Genomic DNA, 26,124 nt, shown 5'->3' on the forward strand with positions numbered 1-26,124 from the left:
TCTTGTCTATGTAGGAAATATTTATAAGTATATAATAATTTTTATGTATACATTCAAATATTATCATATCGTATATTACATTTTTCATTAATATATACATAATGTTTATTTATAAGCATAAGCTTCTATTTCTTACATGTACATATTATTCAACCGTTATATGTAAATATAATTTATTAAAATGTGAAAGAATTTGTGTGTTATGTATTATTTAGCATTTCATAAAATATTGTAATAGAAATAAGTACATATATTTTCATATGCATATTTTTTTAATTTGTATTTTAAAACTAGTTCAAACAATTATATTTAATATGTATGTTTGCAATTTAAAATAAAATTATACTGTATATGTATCGCCAGTTATGATAGTGATTAAAGATTTTATAAAAAAATATAAAATAAAAAATGTCTTTCAAAGAGCAAAATTGTATATAATAATATATATATTTTTTGTGTTAAAAATTAAATAAAAAAGGAAAGATATTAGGAATTCTCAGAATTATTTCAATGACACTATCTGTGAATCGTTATCGAATTTAAAAACGCTTGGACGTTTTTTGACAAAAAATCCTAATTTCATTTTTAAGCTTTCAGGTTTTTTAACTTTTCCTAATTCTGTTAATGTGGTTTTTCCATTTTTTTTTATAAATTCAATAAGGTTTTTTTCATATTGTTCTTCATCATCTAATTTGGATTTTTTTGATGGTCCACTACCATTTCCATCCAATGATCTTTTATTATTTCCCTTTTTTTTCTTTTTATCTCCTTCATCTTCATCTTCTTCATCCTCTTCATCATCTTCATCTTCTTCATCATCTTCATCTTCATCTTCTTCGTCATCTTCATCTTCTTCGTCATCTTCATCTTCTTCGTCATCTTCATCCTCTTCATCATCTTCATCTTCTTCGTCATCATCTTCATCTTCATCTTCTTCATCATCTTCATTTTTTTTATTTTTTAGTCTAAAAGCACTTGAATTTTTCAATGTATTTTTTTTAGTCAATATTCTAGCTGCTTCATTTTCATATTCATCATCCTCATCAAACTCATCTTCATCTTCGTCTAAATTATCTTGGCCAAATGAGACTTCATAATATCCAACAACATGAACTTCATCAGTTGTTCCACTAGTTTTTATTTTTACTTCATTATCTAACATTAAAAATATATCCAAAGGAGTATCTTCACATACATTTTTTTGTAAGCAGCAAATGTTATAACAACCACTGGCATCTTCTACTTGTACATATAATTTTCCATCATCTTGTGGATTGTTTAAGCATGCTCGTGATAAATGGATAACAGAATATCCATCCTTAGGTTCTGGGACTACAGTTTCTTCAGATTTTATTACTTTTCCTAAAAAGGTAATAAATTCATAAATATTTATATATATTCATATATCATAAAAACTATCAAAATGTATACATATATATTATATCTACGTCTACGTTATAACATGTAAAAATATCTTAAGACGTTTTTTGGGCCCATATTTAAAATATGCACAACTATACAACATATAATGAATATAATAACATAATTATAAAGTCGTTAATCAATTAGCCCCTATATTCCATGTTTTCACATTTATATATGATTCATAATACATTGCCATAAAAACAAATCATTATCTAAGATATTGTTTCTATAAGCCCAAATGTATTACTTATTACTACTTAAAATTGGTATGTATATATATACATAATTGCTGTATATGTATACATATTATTCATATACTCTTAAATATTCATAGATAAATTCACATTTTTTAAATATTACATTGCAAGTTTCATTTTTATTATTATTACTTACCATAAAACATTTTGTTGTGTTATTTTTTTTTAAAGGTATTTTGTTTTGGTTTTATTTACTTTGTTTCTTTAAGAATAAGTGTGACTTAAAATTTTGTTTAATAAATATATTTTATTTTATTTTTTAAAGCATAATATTATGTTTTATTAATAAAAATATTTTTATATTTTTTATAAATTTATATATATTATAAATATAGAGATATAGATTGTTATGCGTTAATAATAAAAAAATGTAATGGTATCGAAAAAAAAATTTGTAACAAATGCAAGCCCACCCTTTGCGAGATAATAAAAATATTTAATTAAAAATTAAGAATAAAATATAAAACCAATATACTATCATAAATAAATTATTTATATATTTGCAGTATATACAAAATTATCAAAAATCTTTTAATTGCCGATAATTTTATATATACTTATTTTATGGAAAAAAAAAAAAAAATGTATATAATTAAATTATTCTATATAGCCATAACATAAGTTCCTATATTTTATTTTTGGTTATTTTTTGGTTATTTTTTTCATGGCTACAAATAATGGAAATACAAAAAAAGTAAAAAAATAAAAAGCTATTATCGCATGCAATCTATTAATACATAAATAAAACCATTTAAACATGTTATAAACATACTTTGTATATTAATATTATTCTTTTATCTTAAGATTATTTTGTAGACGTTTTTAAAAAATCAACAAAAAAATTAGTATATAAATAAATATATATTATACATATAGCTTGCCAATATTTTGCTTCATATCCAAAACAGTATGTATATTGTCATTATTTTTTTTTTTTTCATCATATACATAGAGTTCAATTCATATTTGGAATTATGTAGAATACGTTTTACCATAAAATAATATATTAAAATTTTGTCCAACCTATTTTCACGAATACGTTTTGTAATAAAATTTTATGTATAAATATATTAGCATTTGACAAGGAAACATATATATATATCAATTTTTTTCTATTGATAAATTAAAAAAAATACTGTCAAGTTACATATATCTTTTCATCATATCATAAAATAAATGGCTAGCTTGAAAAAAAAAAAAACACACACAAATAGAGTAATTATAATAATAACATTAAAATAACTAATTATACATATTTAAATATTACAATAAATATGGTATAGTGTACCTATTATATATATACATATATTATTATTATATGATTATGTATATGACCATATTATGAGTTTCAAACAGCGGCTATTGTATATATATATATATATATATATATTTTATACTTTATTATTTTTTTATATATTTTATTTTAAATTTGTTTATAACCCTTTTATGTTTCATTTCGTTCAAAAATTTAATAACATATGCGTAATTACAGGAAATAGTTGTTGAACAATCATTTAACTATTTGGTTGTTAACAATATTATATATCGGTTATTTAACATATAATACAATCTATATTATTATATTCGTTTTGGAATCATATTAACAAGGATTGTAGAAGATATTTTCGTTTTCCCATTATAAATTTTATGTAAATAAATATAAAACATAGATAGGTGTCAATATACTTATAAGTATTGATAAGGAATAATTACAATATTTTCGATTTTAATGATTTTATCTTTTTTTATATCCTTATAAATCACCAAAATGATTTTAAAAATAATTATCATAGTATATCTATCAAAATATATGTGTAAATAATTTTTTCTAAAAAATATTAATCTATATCATCTTATATACCATTTGTTAGTTTTATGCTACCTTTTTGCTCTTTGGTTTTCGTATTAAGTATTTATCATGCTATGATAATAATATATCAGTAAAAGACATCAAAGAAATTATAAAAATTAATTATTTATAACACAATAAAAAGGGAATGTTCCAGTGTTATATGCTAATTCACAGAAAGATATATAATATATGATTTTTTTTTTGTTTTAATATATATTATGCTAATTACATGTGTATATATATAAGCTCATATTTCACATTAAAAATATGTAAATATATAGCATAAATTGAAAATGAACAAATTATTTCAAAATTAGTAGATAATTATCAAAAAAGAAAACGAACAAACATTAAACCTTCCAAATTGTTTCATATTGTATTATATATGGATGTATATCACAAGTATAATATTTTATACTTTGGACACAACCCTGTTTTAAATGGTTTAAATCTATATTGTGTAATAAAAAACATATTTTAGCATTTAAATAATGTGCCTATTATTTGATCAATTAGCTTTGCTAATTTTCAGTTTTATATAAGGATTTCATCATTATACACATATTTTACAAATATTATGAATATAATAATTAAATGATTTAATATAATAAATTAATCTAAATGTAAAATAATTTTTAAAAATATGAATAACTTGTAAACTAATAACTTTAGGAAAAACACTAACATGTAGAATAAATAAATAAAATAACAATAATAATGATTAGTGAAAATATATAGTAATAATGTAATATACCAGTTAAATGATGATAAATCATTATAATCATCAAAACAATTTTCTTAAAGTTTCTATTATTCATTAATTAATAAAATTTTATATGTGTTAAAATGTAAACGATAATTATATTTAATCCGTCCATATAATACCCTTTAAGAACAAATATACTTTTGTGTTTTTTTTGTTATATTTTACCAGATATTTTGCTAACTATTATATATACAATCAAAGCAAAATATATTCTTTCTTTACAAATAGAAATAAAATAAAACAAAGTAAACCCAAATAATTTTATTTTATACTAATAGAAATTTGATTTTATCTAAAGTTTTATTTATTTCTATATCAGCATAGTCTCTTTTTTTTAATAAGCCAAATTTTTTAACATTATTTGTGACAACCATTTTTACTTTACTAAGCTAACTTTGTTTGTTTTAATTAAATACATAAGAAAAAACGTACACACACACAATATGGAAAATGATAAACATGAAAATATGCTAATGCATATAGCCCGGGACTTTAAATCAATAGACGATTTAGTGGATGTATTTTTATCCTTTTTGGAAAATAAAACTGACTATTTTCATTTGATGATGAATGATGATGATATACAAACATTATCAAAAAAGTATGATGGAGATATTGCAAAGGCTATATTAAATAATAATACATGTGGATTTAAGGCGAATAGCAGAGAAACTGAATTAATGAAATTATTTAGAAAACACCAATTAAAGTATATAATTAAAAACCAACCATATATAATTGAAAACGAAGATATAAGAAATAAATATTTATCGCCTTGCGATGAATTAAACAAACTTAGTAACATTCAAATTGCAAAAACAAAGAATACCCAAAATGAGGCACAAAGAAACAATCGAAACCCTCACACCCCAGCTTATGATTCTATCAGTATAAAAAAATAAAATAGAAAATAAATAGAAAGAAAACATACAATGGAGCATGAACAATATATATTAATAGACATTGTACATATATTATTATGTATTATATATACTTATTATTTTATATTTTTTTAAATAGACGAAAAACACATATCAACATGGAACGGAGGAAGGACGGAAAAGTATTTTTGGAACCAATCCTTAAATGAAATTAATTTAGAAATTCCATTAAATAAGGAAATAAAACCTAGTGAAATAAAAGTTGAAATAACCAATAAACATATAAAAGTTCAACATTTAAGTAAGAAACGAAAAATTGTACTTATTAGTTAAGATTGTAGTTATATATTGTGTATTATTTTAATATGAAAACATATGACAATTTTTTTTAATTTTCTTTCATTTATAGATGAAGTAAAATTAGAAGGAATGTTCTATGAAGAGGTGAATAAACAGGAATGCGTGTGGAATATAGAAGATAAAAAAAAAATTATTATATTTTTAGAAAAAAAGAAAGAAAATTGGTGGTCATATGTAATAAAGGGAGATCCAGAAATCGACACAACGAAAATCGAATCAAAAAAAAATTTAACAGATTTTGATGAAAAAACCCAAGGAGAAATAAGAAAAATGCTATATAAACAAAAAATGTAATCTCATTTTCCTTAAAATGTACATTATGATTTATTATGAAACGTTCATATATGCTTATATTTATTTATTTTCCTCAGGATGAACGAAGGATTGAAATCCCCTGAAGAATTAAAAGAGCAAGCTTTGTTAAAAAATGTATTGGATAATAAAGGGTTTCCATTTTCTAAATAAAATTTTTCCATTGCCCCCCAAAATTGTGTATTGTTATTTCATTGAAGCACTTTTTAATTGTTTTTATTTCAAATTGTGATAACACACGTCTGGCAGCATGTTCATGAATACATATGTATAATTTCATGAAATGCAATTATAATGTGAATGGAGCTATAATGGAAACACGTATATTGTATGCATAACCTTTTATATTTTTTAATTATTTAAAATATCATACTACGAACTAGCTCCAATTTATATTGTGTTAAATTAATATGTCTTAGTTAAATAACAATTTATCCATTTATAACTGATGTATATTATAATGCATATTTTATATAATTTGAAAATTTTTACTATGAACTGCATTTTATAAATTAGCTGCCCAGTTAGCTATTTTCCATAATTAAAAAAAAAAAAATTATAAATAAATAATTTTATAATAGAGTCCAATATTATGTTTTCCGATCAGATTATATTATAATAAGAATTAATATAGCTGAATTGTATTTAAATATTTTTCATTTAAGTTTGAATATGTTAAAAAGTAATAAATGCTGTCTATTTAATGGTTGTCCTTTAACTTTATTCTCTTTTCATACTTAAATGTTGCACGTTTTTGTACCTTGGATTTTTTATTACTTTTTAATATTTACCTTTAATACAAAAAAAAGTGTGTGCGAATGATAATAAATTTAAAATAACAGTAATAATATCTTACTATAAAAAAACTTCCCTTTTTTCAATTAGAAATATTTTATAACCATAAAAAAATAAATAAAATAATGTATTACACATGTTATATATGTATATAATATATGTATATAATATATGTATATAAATATGTATATAATATATGTATATAAATATGTATATAAATATGTATATAAATATGTATATAAATATGTATATAATATATGTATATAAATATGTATATAAATATGTATATAAATATGTATATAAATATGTATATAAATATGTATATAATATATGCACATATGTATAACTATTAAGTACATATAAAATGGATATATAATATTTTTGTTTTAATTGCGATAAAAATATTATTTATATACCTAAATAAAGTTGTTATTTTATATGTTGTGTGTCTATTGAAATAATTACACAAATTCCACACATAAATATTAATATGATTGTAACTTTTAAAATAAATTATTTTTATAAATATTAGTTTTCTACAAAATATAATTATTCATTACTTTTTAATTTTTTATTCATTACGTGAAAATAGAAATTAAAAAATAAATTGAAACAATTATATATATAATATTTCATATATCTATTTTCTTATGGAATCTCTATAGCTATTATTTTTGATTGTGTGTTTTTTTCATTTTCAAGATTTTAAAAATATGTTTTAAAATTCATTATGTTACTTTTATATGCTATTATTTGTTGAAAAGTTTATGCAAATATAATGCCACCTTTTATGTCGTCTGTTACATATTATTTTAAAATATTTGTTAGATTACCTGGATAAATTATACATAGATTTTATATATGTCTATGTATACATTTATAATGTGAAATATATATAAAATAACAATCAAAAGTGTATTCCTTCATTTTTTTTTACGGCAAATTTAAGTTCCGACGTTATTTAAAATCGCAATGGTGTTATATTAAAAAACATCACTGTGAGCATACAGAAAAAAAATTAAAAAATATAGTAAACAAATGTATAGTGGTATTATCAATAAAATACTCTACAAATTGTATTAATATTTAGTAATTTTAGTATATATATGTAAATATAGGCGTATTTTATCGAGTTGAAATGGAAAATAGTGCAAGATATTACTATGATGCAACAAATGCCAAATGGTGGTATTTCGAAGTTCTATCAAGAGCATGGATAACATGTGAAGAAACTGGAGATGAAGAATTACCAACTAATGATACAGTAATTGAAAATAATGTCACAAAAGAATGCTCAAAAAAACTTACCCTTAATAAATCTCAAAATTCAGTAGAAAATAAAAAGATAAATTACAAATCATACCGTAGTCATAAATATATAGATAGACTAACTGAATTAAACACTAATGATGTACAAAAAGAGCAATGTGATGGCTCAATAAAAAAAAATATCCAAAAAATTAATACTACTAGTAATAGTGTTAATGATAAAACCGAACCGTTAAATGATTTGGACGATTCGGTAAATATTCCAAATAATAAAGTGACTAATGTATTACACTTTTCTAAACAAGTTATGAAACATATTCAAAATAAGAACAATATAGAATATAGTGAAGAATCAATAAAAAAAAATGATGATGATGATACACAATATTACAATGAGATTCATAATATGGAAAATAATTATGATGATAAAGATGAATATTTGATAGATAAAAATAATAACACGGATGATCTAAATTCGTATGATGATAAAAATCCTTTAAAATGGGAAAATGAAAATAATAATTATGATAAAGACAATACTTATTATGATGAAGAATGTATGAATTATGATGAAAGTGGCGAATATTATTATGAAAATGAAGATCCTTATGAGGAAAATGCTAACTCTCAGGTGTATGAAAATTATGATGAACGTGCCAATTATGGTGAATATGAAAACTATGAGGAATATGGAAATGATGGAGAAACAGATATATATAATGAAAAAGAAAAAGATAAAGGGGAAGATGATATAAAAAATGAAAAGAATGACGAGGAAGAATATATATATAATGAAAAAGAAAAAGATAAAAGGGAAGATGATATAAAAAATGAAAATAATGACGAAGAAACAAACAAGAATAAAATGTATATAAATGGGGAAAATAATTATAATAAAGATCCCATAAATATCGAACAAGATGACAATATTAACAATGATAATGTATCAGACTTGAATAAATCTAAAATTGATAATCAAATACTTAATGATGAAAGTATAATACAAAATGTGGAATATAATAAAGAAAGCAATGTTTCTAATTCATTCAGTTCGAATTGTTCAAAAGATTCTAATGAGTTAAGTGAAAAAATTAATAGTCTATTAAAATATTCTAGTAATAATTTTTCTAACAATCACGAAGATAGTTCTGTTATATTAGAAAATTTATTGTCTCGTAGCTATACAAGATCTGATTATTTAAATTCAATTAATATGATCGAAAAAAAAAATAAGATCGAACACAATGATAGTTTACACAAAAGCAATAGTAAAACAGAGGATATCATAGATGTGATTAATTCTGATAAAATAAATGACAATAATAATAGCAATATAGAAGATGGGATAAAGACGAAACAAAATAGTTTCAGTGAAAATAGTGATCCGCTATATAATGATAACGAAATAGACTGTATTCCTTTTGTTAGAAGGGCCACAAGGAAACTTACTTTTAAAAACCAGGGAGGATTATCTGGATGTTTAAAATTAGTTCATGAAAAAAAAAAAGAATTATTATCTTCAGCACAAAATGACGTAAATGACATGGAAATTAAAATTGCAAATTTTAAAAGAAGAGCTAGAGAATTGGCACAAAGATATAAAACAAAAAATAAATCCTCAAATGATCAGACAAAATCAGCTTCTGAAAAAGTTCGATTTGAAGATATTGTTTTTCAAGCCCAAAAACAAAAAAAAGAATTACAAGAAAAAGGGAAACTTTAATAATAAATATGTATATTTATCCTAAAAACTTATTTTTTGTTTCATAATTTTATTAGTTATTATATTATCATTATTACAATTGTTATGACAGTTGTCATAAATATTATTCTATTATTTTAATGCCCAATAGTATAGTCAATAATAGTAATGTGCAGTAATGTTAGTGATTTTTATATCCGAATTGAAAGAGATAAAATATATTTTTCAATATTTATATTAAAAATTGCATATTTTAAAAAATATTATTTCATATTATTATATTTTTCGTTATGTTTTTATTAATATGTAACTAGTTATTTTCCACCTTTACAAAAACTGACTTAGTATTTTCTTTAAAGTTATTTTATTAAATAAATTCGGGTGTAAAATAATATCTAAATTATTTAGATAATCATATTTAATTATAGCAATACAAATAGTAAAAATGAAGAAATTGAAGTCTTTTTCTAGAATCCTAAGACTGCTAACACCATTTATTATTTTTTTTATAATTAAAAAATATGCATATTGTATAAAAAATAATTTTATAATATTTATATTATTTGTTTTGTTTTCAAATTGAGATTTGATTACTTAAAATATGTGCATTATTGCTGTTATATTTTAAAGATAATACCACGTTAAACAACTAGAACACATATATATACTTTTTGCAAAATATAATAACAAAAACAGCTTTTTTTATACAATAGATTAAGAATATTATTATATGGTTATTTACTAATGTTTTATTGCATTTTTATAACTTTTAATATAAGTAATATTATGTATAATTCTAAATAAAAAACAAAAAAGAACAAAAAGAGTGACTACTAATAACCTACTATATTATAATAAAAGCTTACTAGCGCAATAAAGCATATTTTTATATAATTTGGAACCCTAATATATATAAACCCAATTTTATACAAGATATGCAATTTAATGATATTTTTTACATAGTAATAAATATTATATAATATTATTTTTTATCATCATTATTTTTTCAAGTTAAATATATATTATATTTTCATAAAAATCATAATTTTTACCATATCAAGTATTTTAATTACTCTAAGGATTGACTTTTAATTTTTACAGCAACATAATATATATATTAAATTTTATAATTAAACAATAAATGAAGTGCTTGTAGTATATACTACTATACCCCAATATGGGTCGAATATAAGTTTTATTTTTTTTACTGTTTTAATAATATATGTAGAAATTGCGAAGTAAATAAAAATTATATATTGCTTATATATAGAATCAAATGTATTTATATATATATTATATTTATTAAAATCATTGCCTTTTATATATAATTCTCTTTTAGTCCTAAAAAAAATAAATATATTATTAATTTTTTATATATTTATTTAATGCTTTTAATAACACCGCCGTTTCAATTCTCATATAATTTTTATCATTTTTTATTTTTTTACTTTTTTTTATTTATATTGAAAATATATTTTTAAAAAAATATGTAATTTTTATTATGTTTTTATTAGTCTTTAATAAATAGATTTTAGAATTTAATTTTATAATATACTATTTTATAATAATATATATATTTTTATATATTATATTTTGATATATTATTATTATATTTTTATTATTTATATTTTAGTAGTATCTTATTTTGTACATCCCCGTTTTTTATATTATATAATCAAAATAATTCATTATATAACGTTAAAATAGTAATATATAAAATAATTAATACATTTTTTTTCTTTATCCCTCGAGTATAAATGTATATGTGAATACATGATATGCTTAACCATATTATGCAAAATAATGTTTTATAAGTATTAAAAAAAATATCGCAATTACACACATGAAATATATTTTTTTTTGTGTTTTTTTGGGATATATTTTTATAAGCGCATATGATCTTTTTCCATAGTTTTTGATTATTTATATACAATTAAAAAAATGATTAAAAAATCGTTATAAGTATTAATGAACAATATATAAAATATATATATATATGTTGTTACACGAGCACAATATATGAATAACGAATACAATATATATATATATTATGATATATTTGTATATATTTATATGCCATGTTTATACATTAATATATTTATAATAAGCTTTATATACTTTTTTATTAGTATGCATATACACATTCAATGGTATACATGCATAAGCCATCGTAATTAATAGTACAAATAAAATTTGCATTTTAAGCTTTAAACATATGATAATAAAACAAAAGAATAAAAAAGATAATTCATTTGATAACATTATTGCATTAATGATTTATAAATTTTTCATTTTATTATTTGTTTTGTTGGTGATAGATCTTTTAATTTGCATCACGCTCAAAACAATAATATAAGTAGCTAAATGCATTTTTTATTCTTTCGTTATTTTAGATAATTATGTATTTATATTTTCGTTTTAAATTATGATTATTTTGATTTATATCCATATGCACATATGATATAAAATTCCCGTTTTTTTTCATTTACATAAAAAAATGTCATCAGCTAACCAATTAGGAATTTCAGAAAGAGAATATGAAGAAGCTCTAGCCGTAGAAAAGTTATTTTTTTTATCATCAAGAGAAAGATGTAATTATTGCGGTTATGGAAAATCAACTTTTGTTGATACATTTAATTATGAATTTTTATGTAACAAATGCGCATATCGAAGTAAACATAAGAAAAAAATTGGAGAAGATTTAATAAGTTATTATGATGTTAAAAAACTTGAAAAAAAATTCGGAGTTTCTTCATCTCATAATAATAGTCGAAAACATCAAAAAATGAGTAGCAGTCATAAAAAATCAAAGTCTAAAAATAGAAACTCATCCAATAAAAAATATGAATATTCTTCAGATGATAATAGTTCAAATTCGGATTACGATGAAAGAATGAAAAAAGATAAAAATAAAAAAAAAAAAAAAGAAAAAAAAAAAAATAAAGATAAAAAAAAAAAAAAAGATGACATATCTTTTGAAGATTTTGATGATGATTTTTGTTTAAATGATTATGACCATACTACACCAGGCATGGTAGGAATTATGAATTCAAATTATATGAACAATTCAGATTATAAAAATTATAACTTAGATAATAATTATCAAGATTTTGATAGTGTTATTAATGCAAATTATAATAATATGAATGGAAATCATTTTAATGACTTTAATATACTTCCTAATCATCCAAATAATAATAGTATGCCTTTTGATAATCCACAATTTACAAATGATAATTATAATATGAACTATATGAATATGCCATATAATAATGAATTGGCGAATGCTAATAATAACAATATATGTATAGACGATTTTAATTCACCTGGATATAATAATAAAATGAATTTTTCTAAAAATTTTAACATGAAAACAAATGGTGATAAAGAAATGAATAAAATGAAATATAATCATTCTAATAACTCTAATAATCATAATAATAATAAAATAAGTCTACAATCATATGACCCATTCGATACTATGAGTATTAATAATGAAAAATATCGATATATGAATACATCTGATAATTTTAATTATTATACAAATTCAAATTATTTAAACAACCAAGGAAATAATATGAACAATATGAATAATATGTTATATTTATTAAATAAAAGACAGTCATTAAAATACAAACATGGCAAAAATAATAATAGTAACAATAATAATAATTCAATGTATAATTCTTATATGAATATGCCACCAAATCCTTATATGTTAAATAGTCAAAATATGGTTAATCCGAAAATGCTTTTTGATTCTAATATGAATAATAATAATTTCCATAATATGAAAAATAGCTCCTCTTATGAACTAAATAATAATATGCATAACAAGCCAAACAATAATATAAATAATTTATTAAATTATTCTAAACAGAATAATATGAATGAATTTAAACAATGGAATGAAAATAATATGTACAGTTCGGATTTTACTGCCATAAATGTATCGGATAAAAATCCATTTTCTTTGCAAAACATTATTCCGACCCCCCAAAACCATGTGCCACTCAATTGTATGAACACATTAAGCAATGATATGAATAAAAACATGCATAAATGATCAAATTTCGCTAATTTTATTCATATTAAAAAATAAAAACAAAAAAAATGTATAGAATGAGATATATATATATAAGTTGAGAGAGTTTGCTAGAGCAATATATAGAAAGAAATGTAACAATATGGGTATGTATATATACATATAGTTGAATATATATATTAATATTACATAGAGAGAACGATAAAAGTAATAAGTACATGACGACGAAACAAATAGGGGCATCGAAAAAAATAAAGAAAAAGGGAAATTAATATATTATGACTTTAGTTTTCCTTCCTTCATATATATATATACATATATATATATTTTTGCCAATTTTGTTTCAAATTTATTTACACGTTTTTATTTGTATTTTTGTATATAGCATAAATCATTGCATGCTTATATTATTATTAATCATGCATATGTTATATAGTGTGTAATTACAAATTTTTTTTTTTTTTATGCATTATATAATTTACAATGGGTTCACTTTCCATGTGTATATATGCATTTAAGTATTGATATTTTGCATTTGGCTTTTTTAATTTTGTTTTATATTGTTTTAAAACCATTTATTAGTACAAACAACATTTTTTTTGTTTATTATTTATTTTTTTAATATTTATATACGATTAGAACATTTTAAAACACTACATAATAAAAATATTAAATTTAATTTATAAATATGTATTAATATATAGGATTGTTAACCATTCCTGTATATATTTTTTTCTCTCAGTATGATTAAAACTGAAAATTTAATTTAATTTACTTTAATTTTATAATTTTCAAATTTGTTATTTTTACTTTTGTTTTAATGTATAATTTGTTTTCTTCGAAATCAAGTCTTCTTCAATTTAATCTATACATATGATAAATAATATAAGACTATAATGATCTTATAAGGAAATATTATTTTTCACTCTAAAAAAGTAGACTTAAAATCCTTTATTAATAATATTGATAAAGTGTTTAAATAAATAGAATATCTTACGGTGTTATTTAGAACTATTACATCATTTTTTTTTGATTAATTATCTAAAATAGTTTCAATTATATATATGTGTATATTGAATGAATTTATGAATACTAATTTGTGACACATATGTTTATTTTCCACTATATGTCTTTTTTAAGTCAACCCAACAAATAATGAAACAATAGAATAACCATATAATTAAACCAATGAAAAATAAAAAAAACTTCAATTCGATATTCAGTCAATCTTTACTAAAATAAAAACTATAAATTTATCCTAATTCTTTGTTAATTATAATTGTAAAACATATATAATGGATATCATATATAATATGAATAACACATTAATGAAGTTATTCATAAATCTAAAAAGAATAAAGTTAAAAGTATAATAATTAGTATATATTTCTTATTTTTGTAATAGTAATTGTTTAAATAAAAAAAATATTTAATATATTATGAAATTGGGAAAATATAATTATAAGGCTATTAATCTCCATATTAACAAATAACTACAATAAAGAATATTATTTTATTTACATATTTTAATCTTTCGTTATTATCTAAGAGGGATAAGATAATACCACTTCTTTTTATGTTAAAAAAATAAATGATTATGCTTATGTTCATCAAAACATAAAATTATCGATAATATGTTTTTATTAACGAAATTATACATTATTTTTTTCGTATATATGATTATTGCTATTTTTATTTACCCCAATATTTTTTTTTTAATAAAATAGAATTTTATTTTCTTTTTAAATTTGCCCTTTTTTGATGAATCAAATTCTCCGCTTTAAATAGCACAAACTTTCCAAATTTTTCAGTTTAAAATTTTTTATTTTATTCTTTTCCCTGATTTTTTACAATATATATACATGCATACATGAAATATGTATATATTTCCAACTATTGTACACAAATAGAAATATTAGATATCACCATTTAAAACCATATTATATATATTTATATAGTGGGAAAAAGTAATTTATAAAAGATGACGCGAGGTAATCAAAGAGATGTTGACAGAATAAGATCTTCAAAGAGAAATGAAAAAGCAAAACCAAACAGCACAGTAAAAGATGCTTCGAAAAATTTAAATGTCATTTGTAAATTATGTAGACATACTTTTATGTGTACAGTTAATCAATCAATTTTGAAAGAACACCATGAGAAAAAACACTCAAAACATGCATATGAAGATTGTTTTTAACAATAAAAAAAAAAAATATAAGAAAGAGACGAAATTAGAAAACTAATTCTTTCTACACTTTTTTTTTTCATTATATAGTATTTCTTTTTAATACTTTTTTATATTTAATGAACTTATATTGGCATTATAAATTTTTAACTTTTCACTCATGCACACATGCAATTGTATGTGTTAACTGATTCCTACCATTCACTTAACTATTGTTTTTTTTGACATACTCACCATATATATATATATATATTTATTTATTTACATATTATTTGATGAATATGCATATTACTTGTTCATATATGTGATTTTTATATTTCCATTACCATTTATTATTATTAAATATATATATGTGTAGAATATGTTGAATTTTTATATTTCATTTTGGCGAAACATTGCATGCTTTTTATTTTTCAAAAAACCTTCAATTTGACTCTTATTAAATAACCATTGGTATATTAAAAAAAATATAATAAATACACAAAGCATATATATAATACTTGTTTTTCCAAACAAATAGTTACTACCAATATAATAGCAGTGGAATATGCATATTAATATATTATTAATTTAAGTAATACCAATTTATGAATGAGCAAAATAATTTGTCTAATTAATCAAATAGGAAATCCATAATTTTTAAAAAAATTTATAAAATATATTTAAGAGCAAACTAAAATTGATACTTACACAAAATCGGAATAACTGCTCATTTATATGAATATAATAAGCGAAAATATAAAGAATAAAAATTACAATATACAGCTTATATTACATATTGGTATTATATGAGTATATACACGTTCGAAATATATATGAAAGGAGAATGCTTGTATATTTTTTATTCTTTCTTTCCTGCATTTATTTATTTATTTACTTATGCATAGACTTATTAGCTTTTTCGCTTTTTAGACACAAAAAAAATATATATCAAAATAATATAAAAAATAAACGTCAAATTAAAATTAAAAAAATAGCAAAATAAAACGTATAAAAAACAAGGTAAAGCAAAACAATGTTTGCATATCATTAAAAATACACAATTTTGAAATAAAAAATATAAATTTATAGTGAACTATAAATTGGGAATATCCATATAGCCAAATGAATAGTCATTTTATCGTTCATGATATATTTACACATGTCCTTTATTTAAAAATAATTATGACAAATAGCTTCCTATGAATGTTAAAATTTTTATAACTTAAACATTTCATGTGAAAAAAAAAACTTGTATCAATCGTAATTTATTAATTTCAACTAATTTTGCATTTTTTGTTTTGGATCCAATATAATATATTTATAATATACATACTCATAAATTGAAATGAATTTATATAATATATATACTTCCCTTAATTGGGTTACTCATTATTTTTATTTACAAAATTTGCATTTTCTTTATTCATTTGATAATTTGAAAAATGATTACTATTCATATTATCATTATTCTCATTATTATTTCTATAATCTTGTTTATCATTTTTATATGAACTATTTGTGATTGGCTTGTTATTATAATTATTATTTTTATTATCAAAATTATTATAAGGCTTTTGAATATTATTAATACGCTTATTATTGTGGAAATGATTGTTTGGATATTTATTAGAGCCAGGGGGAACATAGCCTGCTCTTGAATATTTATTATTATGCATACCAATAGAATGCTGATAATTTGGATTTCTATTTGAATGATGATAATTTCTCATAGGGTTATATTTCATATATGCATTATAATTTCCAGGCATAAAATTATTCATCATTGGATTTGCTAAAGCATTATTATATCCTTGATTTCCTAAAAACCCTAAAAAATTTTGAGGTGTAATACCTTCTTCTCTTAGTAAATTTTGAAAATATTCAATTTTTGCACTAATATGTTTTCTACCTTGATTATGTTGTCTTCTACCTACTGGTGAACTATGTGTTAGATATATATCGCAATATTCACAGTAATATTTTGGCATTTTTTTTAAATTACGTCGAAAAAAATGTGGATAAAAAAACAGAAAAAAATATGCTATAATTATTTTCAGGGATATTTATATAATCACGATTCTGTAAGATTATTTAAAGAAACGATAATAAAATTTACAAACAAACTTTTACTGGATTGCTAAAATTTCTCCGCATTGCTATATGCTGTTTTCGTTTTTTTTTTTTAATGTTATACACACAACACATATATATATATAATATATACTTATTTATCCATGTATATGAGTATACTAAATAAGTCTATATTTATTCATTTCCTTTTTTTTTATTTAAAATAAAAAATATACTCTGTGTTAATAAACAGCAATAGCTATAAGATATTGTCCTTTGTATGGGAAAAATAAATATACATTATCGCTTCGATAATATTATACATACATGGTTATCCTTACATGTTTGCTATAACAGAGCGATCTCTTTTTGTGATGATTTTTTCGTTGCATTAATTATATAAATTAAAATATATATATAATGATACTCATATAAAACACTTATTGATTATATCAATTTACGCATGCTTCTTTTGTAATTGTTATAATAGCAATATTTCCATTTCTTCATAAAATTTAAAGTGTTATACAAAAGAAGTATATTCCATTAGTATAAATATTTCTCTATCCATTCGATTAACAATTAAAAAAAAATGAATATGTGAGAAAATAGAAAAAAAAATATATGAATAAATAAGAAAAAAAAAAAAAAAAAATATATCCCCTAAAAATTGAATTCTAAATACATAAAAAAAAAATTCTCAATATCATGGAGCGCGTATACAAAATGATATCCCAAGAAAATTAAGAAAGCTAAGTAAATGCATATTATTATCTACATTTGTATCAAATACTGGCATATAAATAATTATGTTTATGCTATTACATAATATTTATATACTTTATTTTATATGTTTTAATTTATTAAAAATATGAAATAAAATTATTATATTGTATATATATATATATAATATATAGCTTTATTAGGAAAGCCCATATAATTTGTTAATTTGTAACCTTTATAAGAATATATAAAATAACATATATATATATATATGGAATTCATCTTTTTTTTTTATCTCACATATTTATTGTTATTGTATATAAAATTATAAACAAAAAATAACTATATATAGAAATAATATCACCATTTATGCATATTAGTAAAGACAGTGGTAAGCCTGTATTGCAATGAAAAGCCATATTTATAACATATATATATAAAGATAAGAACATCTATTTTAATTTTTTGGCTAGTCTTATAGAAGTAAAAAACAAGTAAAATAAATGCATAGTTTTTGAGAATTACATTTAAAAATATACATGTTATATATGTATGCATAAAATACAAACACTTACCTAATTATATGACTTCTCCACATTTACATTTTTGATGAGAAACCTTTCTTCAAAAGGGGAAATCGCTAATTTATTTTTTGTATATATTAAAATTTGTATAATTGTAATATGCAATAATTTAAACGCATTTTGCTTTTTGTGCATATAGGTATATATATTCAGCTTGGGTTACGTGTAAAGGCACCTAAATTTTTTAACTATAGAAGAGAATAGAACGAATATAGGACAATTTTATAAACAAGCTTTGCTCATAATTTGTAAAAGGGGGATATTCATATATTTATAAATAGTTATGTATATATAATTATATTATATTTTTTATACTTTTTATTCACTTAATAAAATAAAATGTCAAATTTAGCCAAAAAAAGACTTATTCGAGATTTCAAAAAATTACAAATCGATTCACCTTATGGAGTTAGTGGTTCTCCAATTGGAAATGATATTATGAAATGGAGAGCAGTTATTTTTGGACCTACAGACACACCATGGGAAGGAGGTATATAAAGAATGTTTCTTCTAAAATATCCGAATGGATATGGACATATATTTGTGTGTGCATATTACCTCCTGATTTATTTACATATATACTTATTTATTTATTTACCCTTTTCTTATGTATAGGTACTTTTCAGCTAGAACTTTTGTTCGGAAATGAGTATCCAAACAAACCACCTAAAGTAAAATTTTTAACGAAAATGTTTCATCCCAATATATATATGGACGGTAATATATGTATCGATATCCTTCAAAAACATTGGAGCCCGATTTATGATATTTCCGCAATTCTAACATCAATACAATCATTACTTAGCGACCCTAACCCCAATAGTCCAGCAAATCAAGAAGCTGCTCTTTTATTTGTTGAGAATAGAATTGAATATAATCGACGAATTAAAAATTGTGTAAAAGAATCTTTTAATTTTATTGAACAAAAAGTTGAAGAAGAAGAAGAAGATAAAAAAATATAAGACAAATAAAAAATTACAAGTGAAAAAAATATAGGCCAATTTTTAACCATTAATCTCTTTTTTTTTTTCAATAAATTTGTATGAAAAAAGATGTAGATAGTAGCATGTATAGATTACAATACATGGAAAGTACCTTTATCCGAAAACCCTAAATTTTGTTGGACTTTTGACAATTTGTACAATTAATATATTTACAAATATATATTATACTAATAGTTTTAATAATACGTATGGATAAATTTTCTAACCATATTGAGATATTTTTTTCTAAAAATTTCGAGATTCATATATTATGTATTTGCTGGTTTATTATGCTACTATTTATTTTATTATTTTTTTTGTTTACTCTTAATTAATTTATCATCATTTTTTTTTTTTTACAGTTTTATACTAATAAACATTTTATTTCACAAACCTACTTATATTTATTCGTGAAATATATATATTGGCATTGAATTTAATCCTTATGTTATATATGTGATATATATGAACTTTCTTACATATGTTACCAAAATAATTTTGCATATATATATATGTTCTATCCGAATATATTTATTAATATAAAAATAGACAATTTCTAAATGCATATTATTTTATGTATATATTTTTTCACTATTTTTTAACATATAAATTGTTTTCGACATGTGGGATACATACATATATATAATATCCCACGAAATAAAAACCGAAATGTAAATTTTATAATAAAAAAAAATAAGTAATGTAGTATCTATTAATAACACACCAATGATCCTATGAAATGCGCATGCATAAGCAATTATTCTACAAAAATGCGAGATATTCGTCTTTTTTATTTTATAAGAAGCATATTATATTGGTATTAATGATTTAATATATATATTTATGAGATGTGCAATATTAACACCTATCTATAAGGCCGTAAATGGTTATGCTACTATTTGAAGGACGGTAATTTAATAGTTAGTATAACCGATATACTATTATATGTAATTATATGTATATAACTATGTAACATATAGTGTACATAAAAGCCTATTGACTTTATATTTACAACAATAAGAATAACTGTCTCTAAATATTTCGAGTGCTAATATTTGATTAATTCGAATGATATATAATACTAATAAAATAATAAATAAAAACATATAACATTCTTATTATAATTTTATCACATTAATTTGAAAAAATGGGAATATAAAATATAAATGTTCATCTATATATTAATTATATTAGTATTTCATTAAATTATGGAGAGAAAAAAAAATATGGTTCACCATAAAAAGCGGTTTCAAGCATGTTCAAGGAAAAGATAATACTTATTGCTTTATAAAAAAAATATATAAAAGTACTTAAATTGTACAATAAATAAAATATATAAATAATCGTAATTATTTTCATTACGGCAATATATATATATATATTAAAATATAGTACTACCCATATATGCATATAATAATAATACGTATTATATATATAATTTTGTACTGCAACAAAATGTTTTTAAAAATATATTATTTAAAAAATGGAAAAATATTATCACATATTTTGATAAAAAAAATTCTATTAAAAATATGGATATATATATAATAATAATATAGTATAAATCACAAAAAACAACAATAATATAATATGGTATACCTACCTTTATCATGTTTTATTATCTCTCTATGTATATAATTATTTTACAAGTATCATTTAAAATATATATAACATAGATATTAAATAATAACAGAACGCTTCTTAATTTCATATTATATTTTCCCAAATTTTTTATTTAAGAGAAAATCTTAAATATACCAATAGCCATATATATAAATATATTTATTTATGTAAATATGAACTTGTGTTTTCCCTAAAAAAACAAAATGTTTGATATTAATTTTTAAATATAACTATTTTGTTTTTTTTTAATAAAAAATTAATAAAAAGAAAAAAAACAGAGAACAAATCCGTAAAAGTAATAAAATACCAAAGAATAATAGAATAAATCCATTATATCAATTTTCATTCTATTAATTAACATTTTTTGAAAAGATATGTTTTCTTTTGGTATATTAAAAAAATCGAATAAAGAGGAGGAGGAGGAAAATCAGGATAAAAATGAAGAAGAAACTAAAGACATAGAAACTGAAAAAAATGATAACAATGGGGAAGGATCATCTAATGATCAAGTAAAACCAGAAAATGATAATGTAGAAAATGAAGAGAAGACTACTGATACTAAAGCACCAAATAAGAGAGTCAGAAAACAGACTAGACGAGGTAGAAAGAGTGCTAAAGAGGAGGAGAAAAAAGAAAATGAAGAGAACCAAGAAGAGAAAATCGAAATTGAAGAGAAAAAAGAAGTTGAGGAAAAAAAAGGAAGACGAGGAAGAAAAGAAGCTGTAACGAAAAGAGGCAAAAAAGGACAGGAAGTTGACAATGAAGAAAAGGACGAAGAAACAAAGAAAGACATTGATATAAAAAAGGAAGAAAAAACTGAAGTAGCAGAAAAGGATAAGACAGAAAATGATAAATTAGAAAATGATTTAACAAAAGAAATTAAAATGGCTGAAGAGTTAAAAGATAAAGATGCCAAAGCAAGTGCATTAACACTTGAAATATTAGGGGATATTCCAAATGCCGATTTAAAACCACCAGAAAATATATTGTTTGTTTGTAAATTAAATCCTATAACTGAAGAAGAAGATTTAAAAACAATATTTTTAAGATTTGGTCCTATAATTTCATGTAATATTGTAAAGGATAAAGTAACAAATAATTCGCTTCAATATGCATTCATCGAATTTGAAAAAAAAGAAGATTGTTTAAATGCTTACTTTGAAATGGATAATGTTGTTATAGATGACAGACGCATACATGTTGATTTTTGTCAGTCCTTATCAAAATATAAATCAGATATGTCTAAATGGAAAATGGACAATACGGATTTATTTGATCGTATTAAAAATACAAATTTTAGTGATCCAAATCTTAAAGGAAATAAAAACGATGAAGATGATAGTATAAGAGTATTTAAATATGAAAGTGATAATAACAAATCAAATAAAGATGAAAAAGAGAGAAAAGAAAATGATGACGATAAACGCAATAGAAGTATTAGTAAATATGATTATAATAAAAAAAGAAATATTGGCTATACAAGATATAATAATGATAAATATTATAATGGTCCATACCCATATAGAAGAAATTCCTTTAAATATAGATATAATAATAACTATAAAATGGGAAGTGGTGGACCTAGTAAAAACTATTATTATAGAAAAAATTTTAATAATTATCATGATCGAAATGATTATTATTATAATAAACATTCTGGAAGAAACAATAGTATAATAAATAAAAAATATTATGGATATAAAAATAATGGTCATGAAAATGATGGCGATACGAAATATAATAAATATAGAAAAGAAGCTCGAAGTCATTCTTCATATAATTCTCAACATAAAAATAAAAATGAAACTTTAGATAAGAATAAAAAAGAATATTCACAAGACCGTGATGATAATAATGATGATCCAAATTATGAATATTCTAAGCAAAGCAAAAAAGGAAAGGAAAAAGATGATGGTCACAATGACTCAGAAAGTGTAGGGGGTGATCAAAAAAAATATTATGATAATAAAAATAAAGACCATGATGATTATAATCAAAAAACAAATAAATTTAAAAGCAATAGGAATAGTGAAAGAAATAATTCCGAATATGGTAACCGAAAAAATTATGATGACTATAAAAAAATGAATGACGATAAATATTATTATGATAAAAAAAGAAAATATAATGATGAATATTATAGGAATAATGACAATTATAGAAAGGACTATTACAAGGATAAAAATCCATACGAAAAAAGACAAAAAATGTACGATGGAAATAAGTATGGTGATAAATACGACAAAAAAAATTATGATAATGATAATAAATATCGTAACGAAGATTACAAGAATAGAGAAAATGGATATGACAAATACAGGGACGATAAATATAAGGATGATAAGTATAGGGATGACAGATACAAAGATGATAAATATAGAAATGATAAATATAGAGATGATAAATATAGAGATGATAAATATAGGGATGATAAATACAAAGATGATAGATACAAAGATGATAGGTACAAAGATGATAGATACAAAGATGATAGATACAAAGATGATAGATACAAAGATGATAGAAACAGAGATGATAGAAACAGAGATGATAAATATAGGGATAATAGATATAAAGATGACAGAAATAAGACCGATAAATATAAAAACAACGATAAGTATAACGATAAATATGATTCATATGAAAAAAATGACGATGATTATAACAAAAAGTATAATAAAAGCAACAAATTAGATAATAATACGTCAAATTATAGAGATGATAAAAAATATAACTATAAAGACAAAAAATACTATGATGAGAAAAATACGAAATCTTATTATGACAATAAAGATACAAAAGCAAAATATAAAGATTCAAACAAAACTAAAGGAAGATTTAATTCCGTTGATAGTGCCAATAGTTCCAATGATAGATATGTATCAAAAAATAAAAAAGAAAAAACAAACGATAAATATTCTTCAAAAGACAAAAAAATTGATAAAAAACGAAATGATGATTATTATAATAAATCAATGTCAAAAAATTCGTATGATGCCAAAACGAATTCAGTCAATTCATCTTATTAAATCCATCGATGAACATGGCGAGTATATTCAGTTTTCCCCACATTTGAAAATGTGTTTTTTATTTATTTATATATATATATACATATATGATATGCTCATTCTAAATAAGCAAATTAAGGAAGAACTCATTAAAGTATTTATTCAAATTTTCTTAAGTTATGTGAGTGTTCATAAAAATAGTGTATATAATTAAAATGAATTTATCGTTTTCATTAAAAGGAAAAATTCTTAAAAAAAAATATTCCATTAGAAAGTAGCCAACATACACATGTATACATATATATAGTTTTAATAGAGAAAAAAGAATATCATCTCTTTATATATTACATGATTAAATTTCATGTTGCATAACTATAATTAATAAGAATTTTTTTTGTTTAAATCCCTTTTAAAGCTTTTTATTGTTATATTATTTTTTTTTTAATTATTTAATTATACAAAAAAAATCATGTGACAGCATATTTTTTACACATTTTTAATTAGTATAAAACGTTCCTATTTATTCGTATTATTCCTTTGCATATAATAATAAAAAAGGGATATATTAATACCAGCATAGACAACTATTTATAAATAATAAAAATAAATAGGATAAACTTTTAGAAATATCCAAAAAATATTTTTTTTTTTTAAATAGACTAATATATATTTTATTCAAAAAAAACTGTTACATGAAATTGTTCTGCAAATAGAAAAGTAAGCATTTTACTTTTACAATTAAATGAGGAAATTTATTATTATCACTTTCCTTTTAACCATTAATATTTTTTCTATTCATAAAAAATATATGAATAGTGTTGCAATTTTCCACAATATATATTTCCCCCCAATTTAACCGTTATGTGGTATTCTTACAATCTCCAATCAAATTATAATAATCATACCCCCTAAGCAAAACAATACACATATACAAATAAATATATATAATGGTATACTTTCCGTATACAAGAATTATGAACATGGAACTAAAAATGTAGGGCAATGGATAAAGGACGAAGTTGCTAATGAACTATGCACATAAAAATGACACTATTATAATTTCTTAAAATACTTTCTTTTTTTTTATATTTCTCATTTATTTTAATGGCAAGGAATTATGGAGGAAATGGTTTTCATGCCACAGAAAAAATGCATATATAACTATATTATATATATGTGTATTAACTCATTAGGCTCTTATATTAAAGGAGAAATGTGTCCTTTGTGGTGTTCTTAAAAAATATATTTTATTATTTTATGTTCATTTATTTATTGAAAGCTATTATATAATCGATGGGGAAA

General features: G+C 21.2%; 8 protein-coding genes across 8 annotated transcripts; 6 read left to right on the forward strand and 2 right to left on the reverse strand.

Moving 5' to 3' along the window:
- Positions 1–502: 502 nt before the first annotated feature.
- On the reverse strand, positions 503–1,828 carry PY17X_1426300 (conserved protein, unknown function; the record flags this gene model as incomplete). Its single annotated transcript, XM_022957524.1, has 2 exons — positions 503–1,362; positions 1,819–1,828. 2 exons carry the CDS (start codon positions 1,826–1,828, stop codon positions 503–505), a joined length of 870 nt encoding a protein of 289 aa, XP_022812901.1.
- Positions 1,829–4,743: 2,915 nt separating this feature from the next.
- PY17X_1426400 (CS domain protein, putative) lies at positions 4,744–6,006 on the forward strand (the record flags this gene model as incomplete). The annotated part of the gene is made up of 4 exons (XM_022957526.1): positions 4,744–5,188; positions 5,321–5,482; positions 5,591–5,831; positions 5,913–6,006. 4 exons carry the CDS (start codon positions 4,744–4,746, stop codon positions 6,004–6,006), a joined length of 942 nt encoding a protein of 313 aa, XP_022812902.1.
- A 1,780-nt stretch (positions 6,007–7,786) lies between these two features.
- Positions 7,787–9,640, forward strand: PY17X_1426500 (conserved Plasmodium protein, unknown function; the record flags this gene model as incomplete). Its single annotated transcript, XM_721473.1, has 1 exon — positions 7,787–9,640. One exon carries the CDS (start codon positions 7,787–7,789, stop codon positions 9,638–9,640), a length of 1,854 nt encoding a protein of 617 aa, XP_726566.1.
- A 2,476-nt stretch (positions 9,641–12,116) lies between these two features.
- On the forward strand, positions 12,117–13,685 carry PY17X_1426600 (uncharacterized protein; the record flags this gene model as incomplete). The annotated part of the gene is made up of 1 exon (XM_726085.3): positions 12,117–13,685. One exon carries the CDS (start codon positions 12,117–12,119, stop codon positions 13,683–13,685), a length of 1,569 nt encoding a protein of 522 aa, XP_731178.3.
- A 1,960-nt stretch (positions 13,686–15,645) lies between these two features.
- Positions 15,646–15,861, forward strand: PY17X_1426700 (conserved protein, unknown function; the record flags this gene model as incomplete). The annotated part of the gene is made up of 1 exon (XM_724499.1): positions 15,646–15,861. One exon carries the CDS (start codon positions 15,646–15,648, stop codon positions 15,859–15,861), a length of 216 nt encoding a protein of 71 aa, XP_729592.1.
- Positions 15,862–17,213: 1,352 nt separating this feature from the next.
- On the reverse strand, positions 17,214–17,819 carry PY17X_1426800 (U1 small nuclear ribonucleoprotein C, putative; the record flags this gene model as incomplete). Its single annotated transcript, XM_724500.1, has 1 exon — positions 17,214–17,819. One exon carries the CDS (start codon positions 17,817–17,819, stop codon positions 17,214–17,216), a length of 606 nt encoding a protein of 201 aa, XP_729593.1.
- Positions 17,820–19,547: 1,728 nt separating this feature from the next.
- Positions 19,548–20,170, forward strand: PY17X_1426900 (ubiquitin-conjugating enzyme E2, putative; the record flags this gene model as incomplete). Its single annotated transcript, XM_724501.1, has 2 exons — positions 19,548–19,698; positions 19,824–20,170. The coding sequence occupies 2 exons, from the start codon at positions 19,548–19,550 to the stop codon at positions 20,168–20,170; spliced, it is 498 nt and encodes a 165-aa protein (XP_729594.1).
- A 2,018-nt stretch (positions 20,171–22,188) lies between these two features.
- On the forward strand, positions 22,189–24,843 carry PY17X_1427000 (peptidyl prolyl cis-trans isomerase; the record flags this gene model as incomplete). Its single annotated transcript, XM_724503.2, has 1 exon — positions 22,189–24,843. One exon carries the CDS (start codon positions 22,189–22,191, stop codon positions 24,841–24,843), a length of 2,655 nt encoding a protein of 884 aa, XP_729596.2.
- Positions 24,844–26,124: the final 1,281 nt, after the last annotated feature.

The sequence above is a fragment of the Plasmodium yoelii genome (assembly GCF_900002385.2).
Source record: "Plasmodium yoelii strain 17X genome assembly, chromosome: 14".
Lineage (NCBI taxonomy): Eukaryota > Apicomplexa > Aconoidasida > Haemosporida > Plasmodiidae > Plasmodium > Plasmodium yoelii.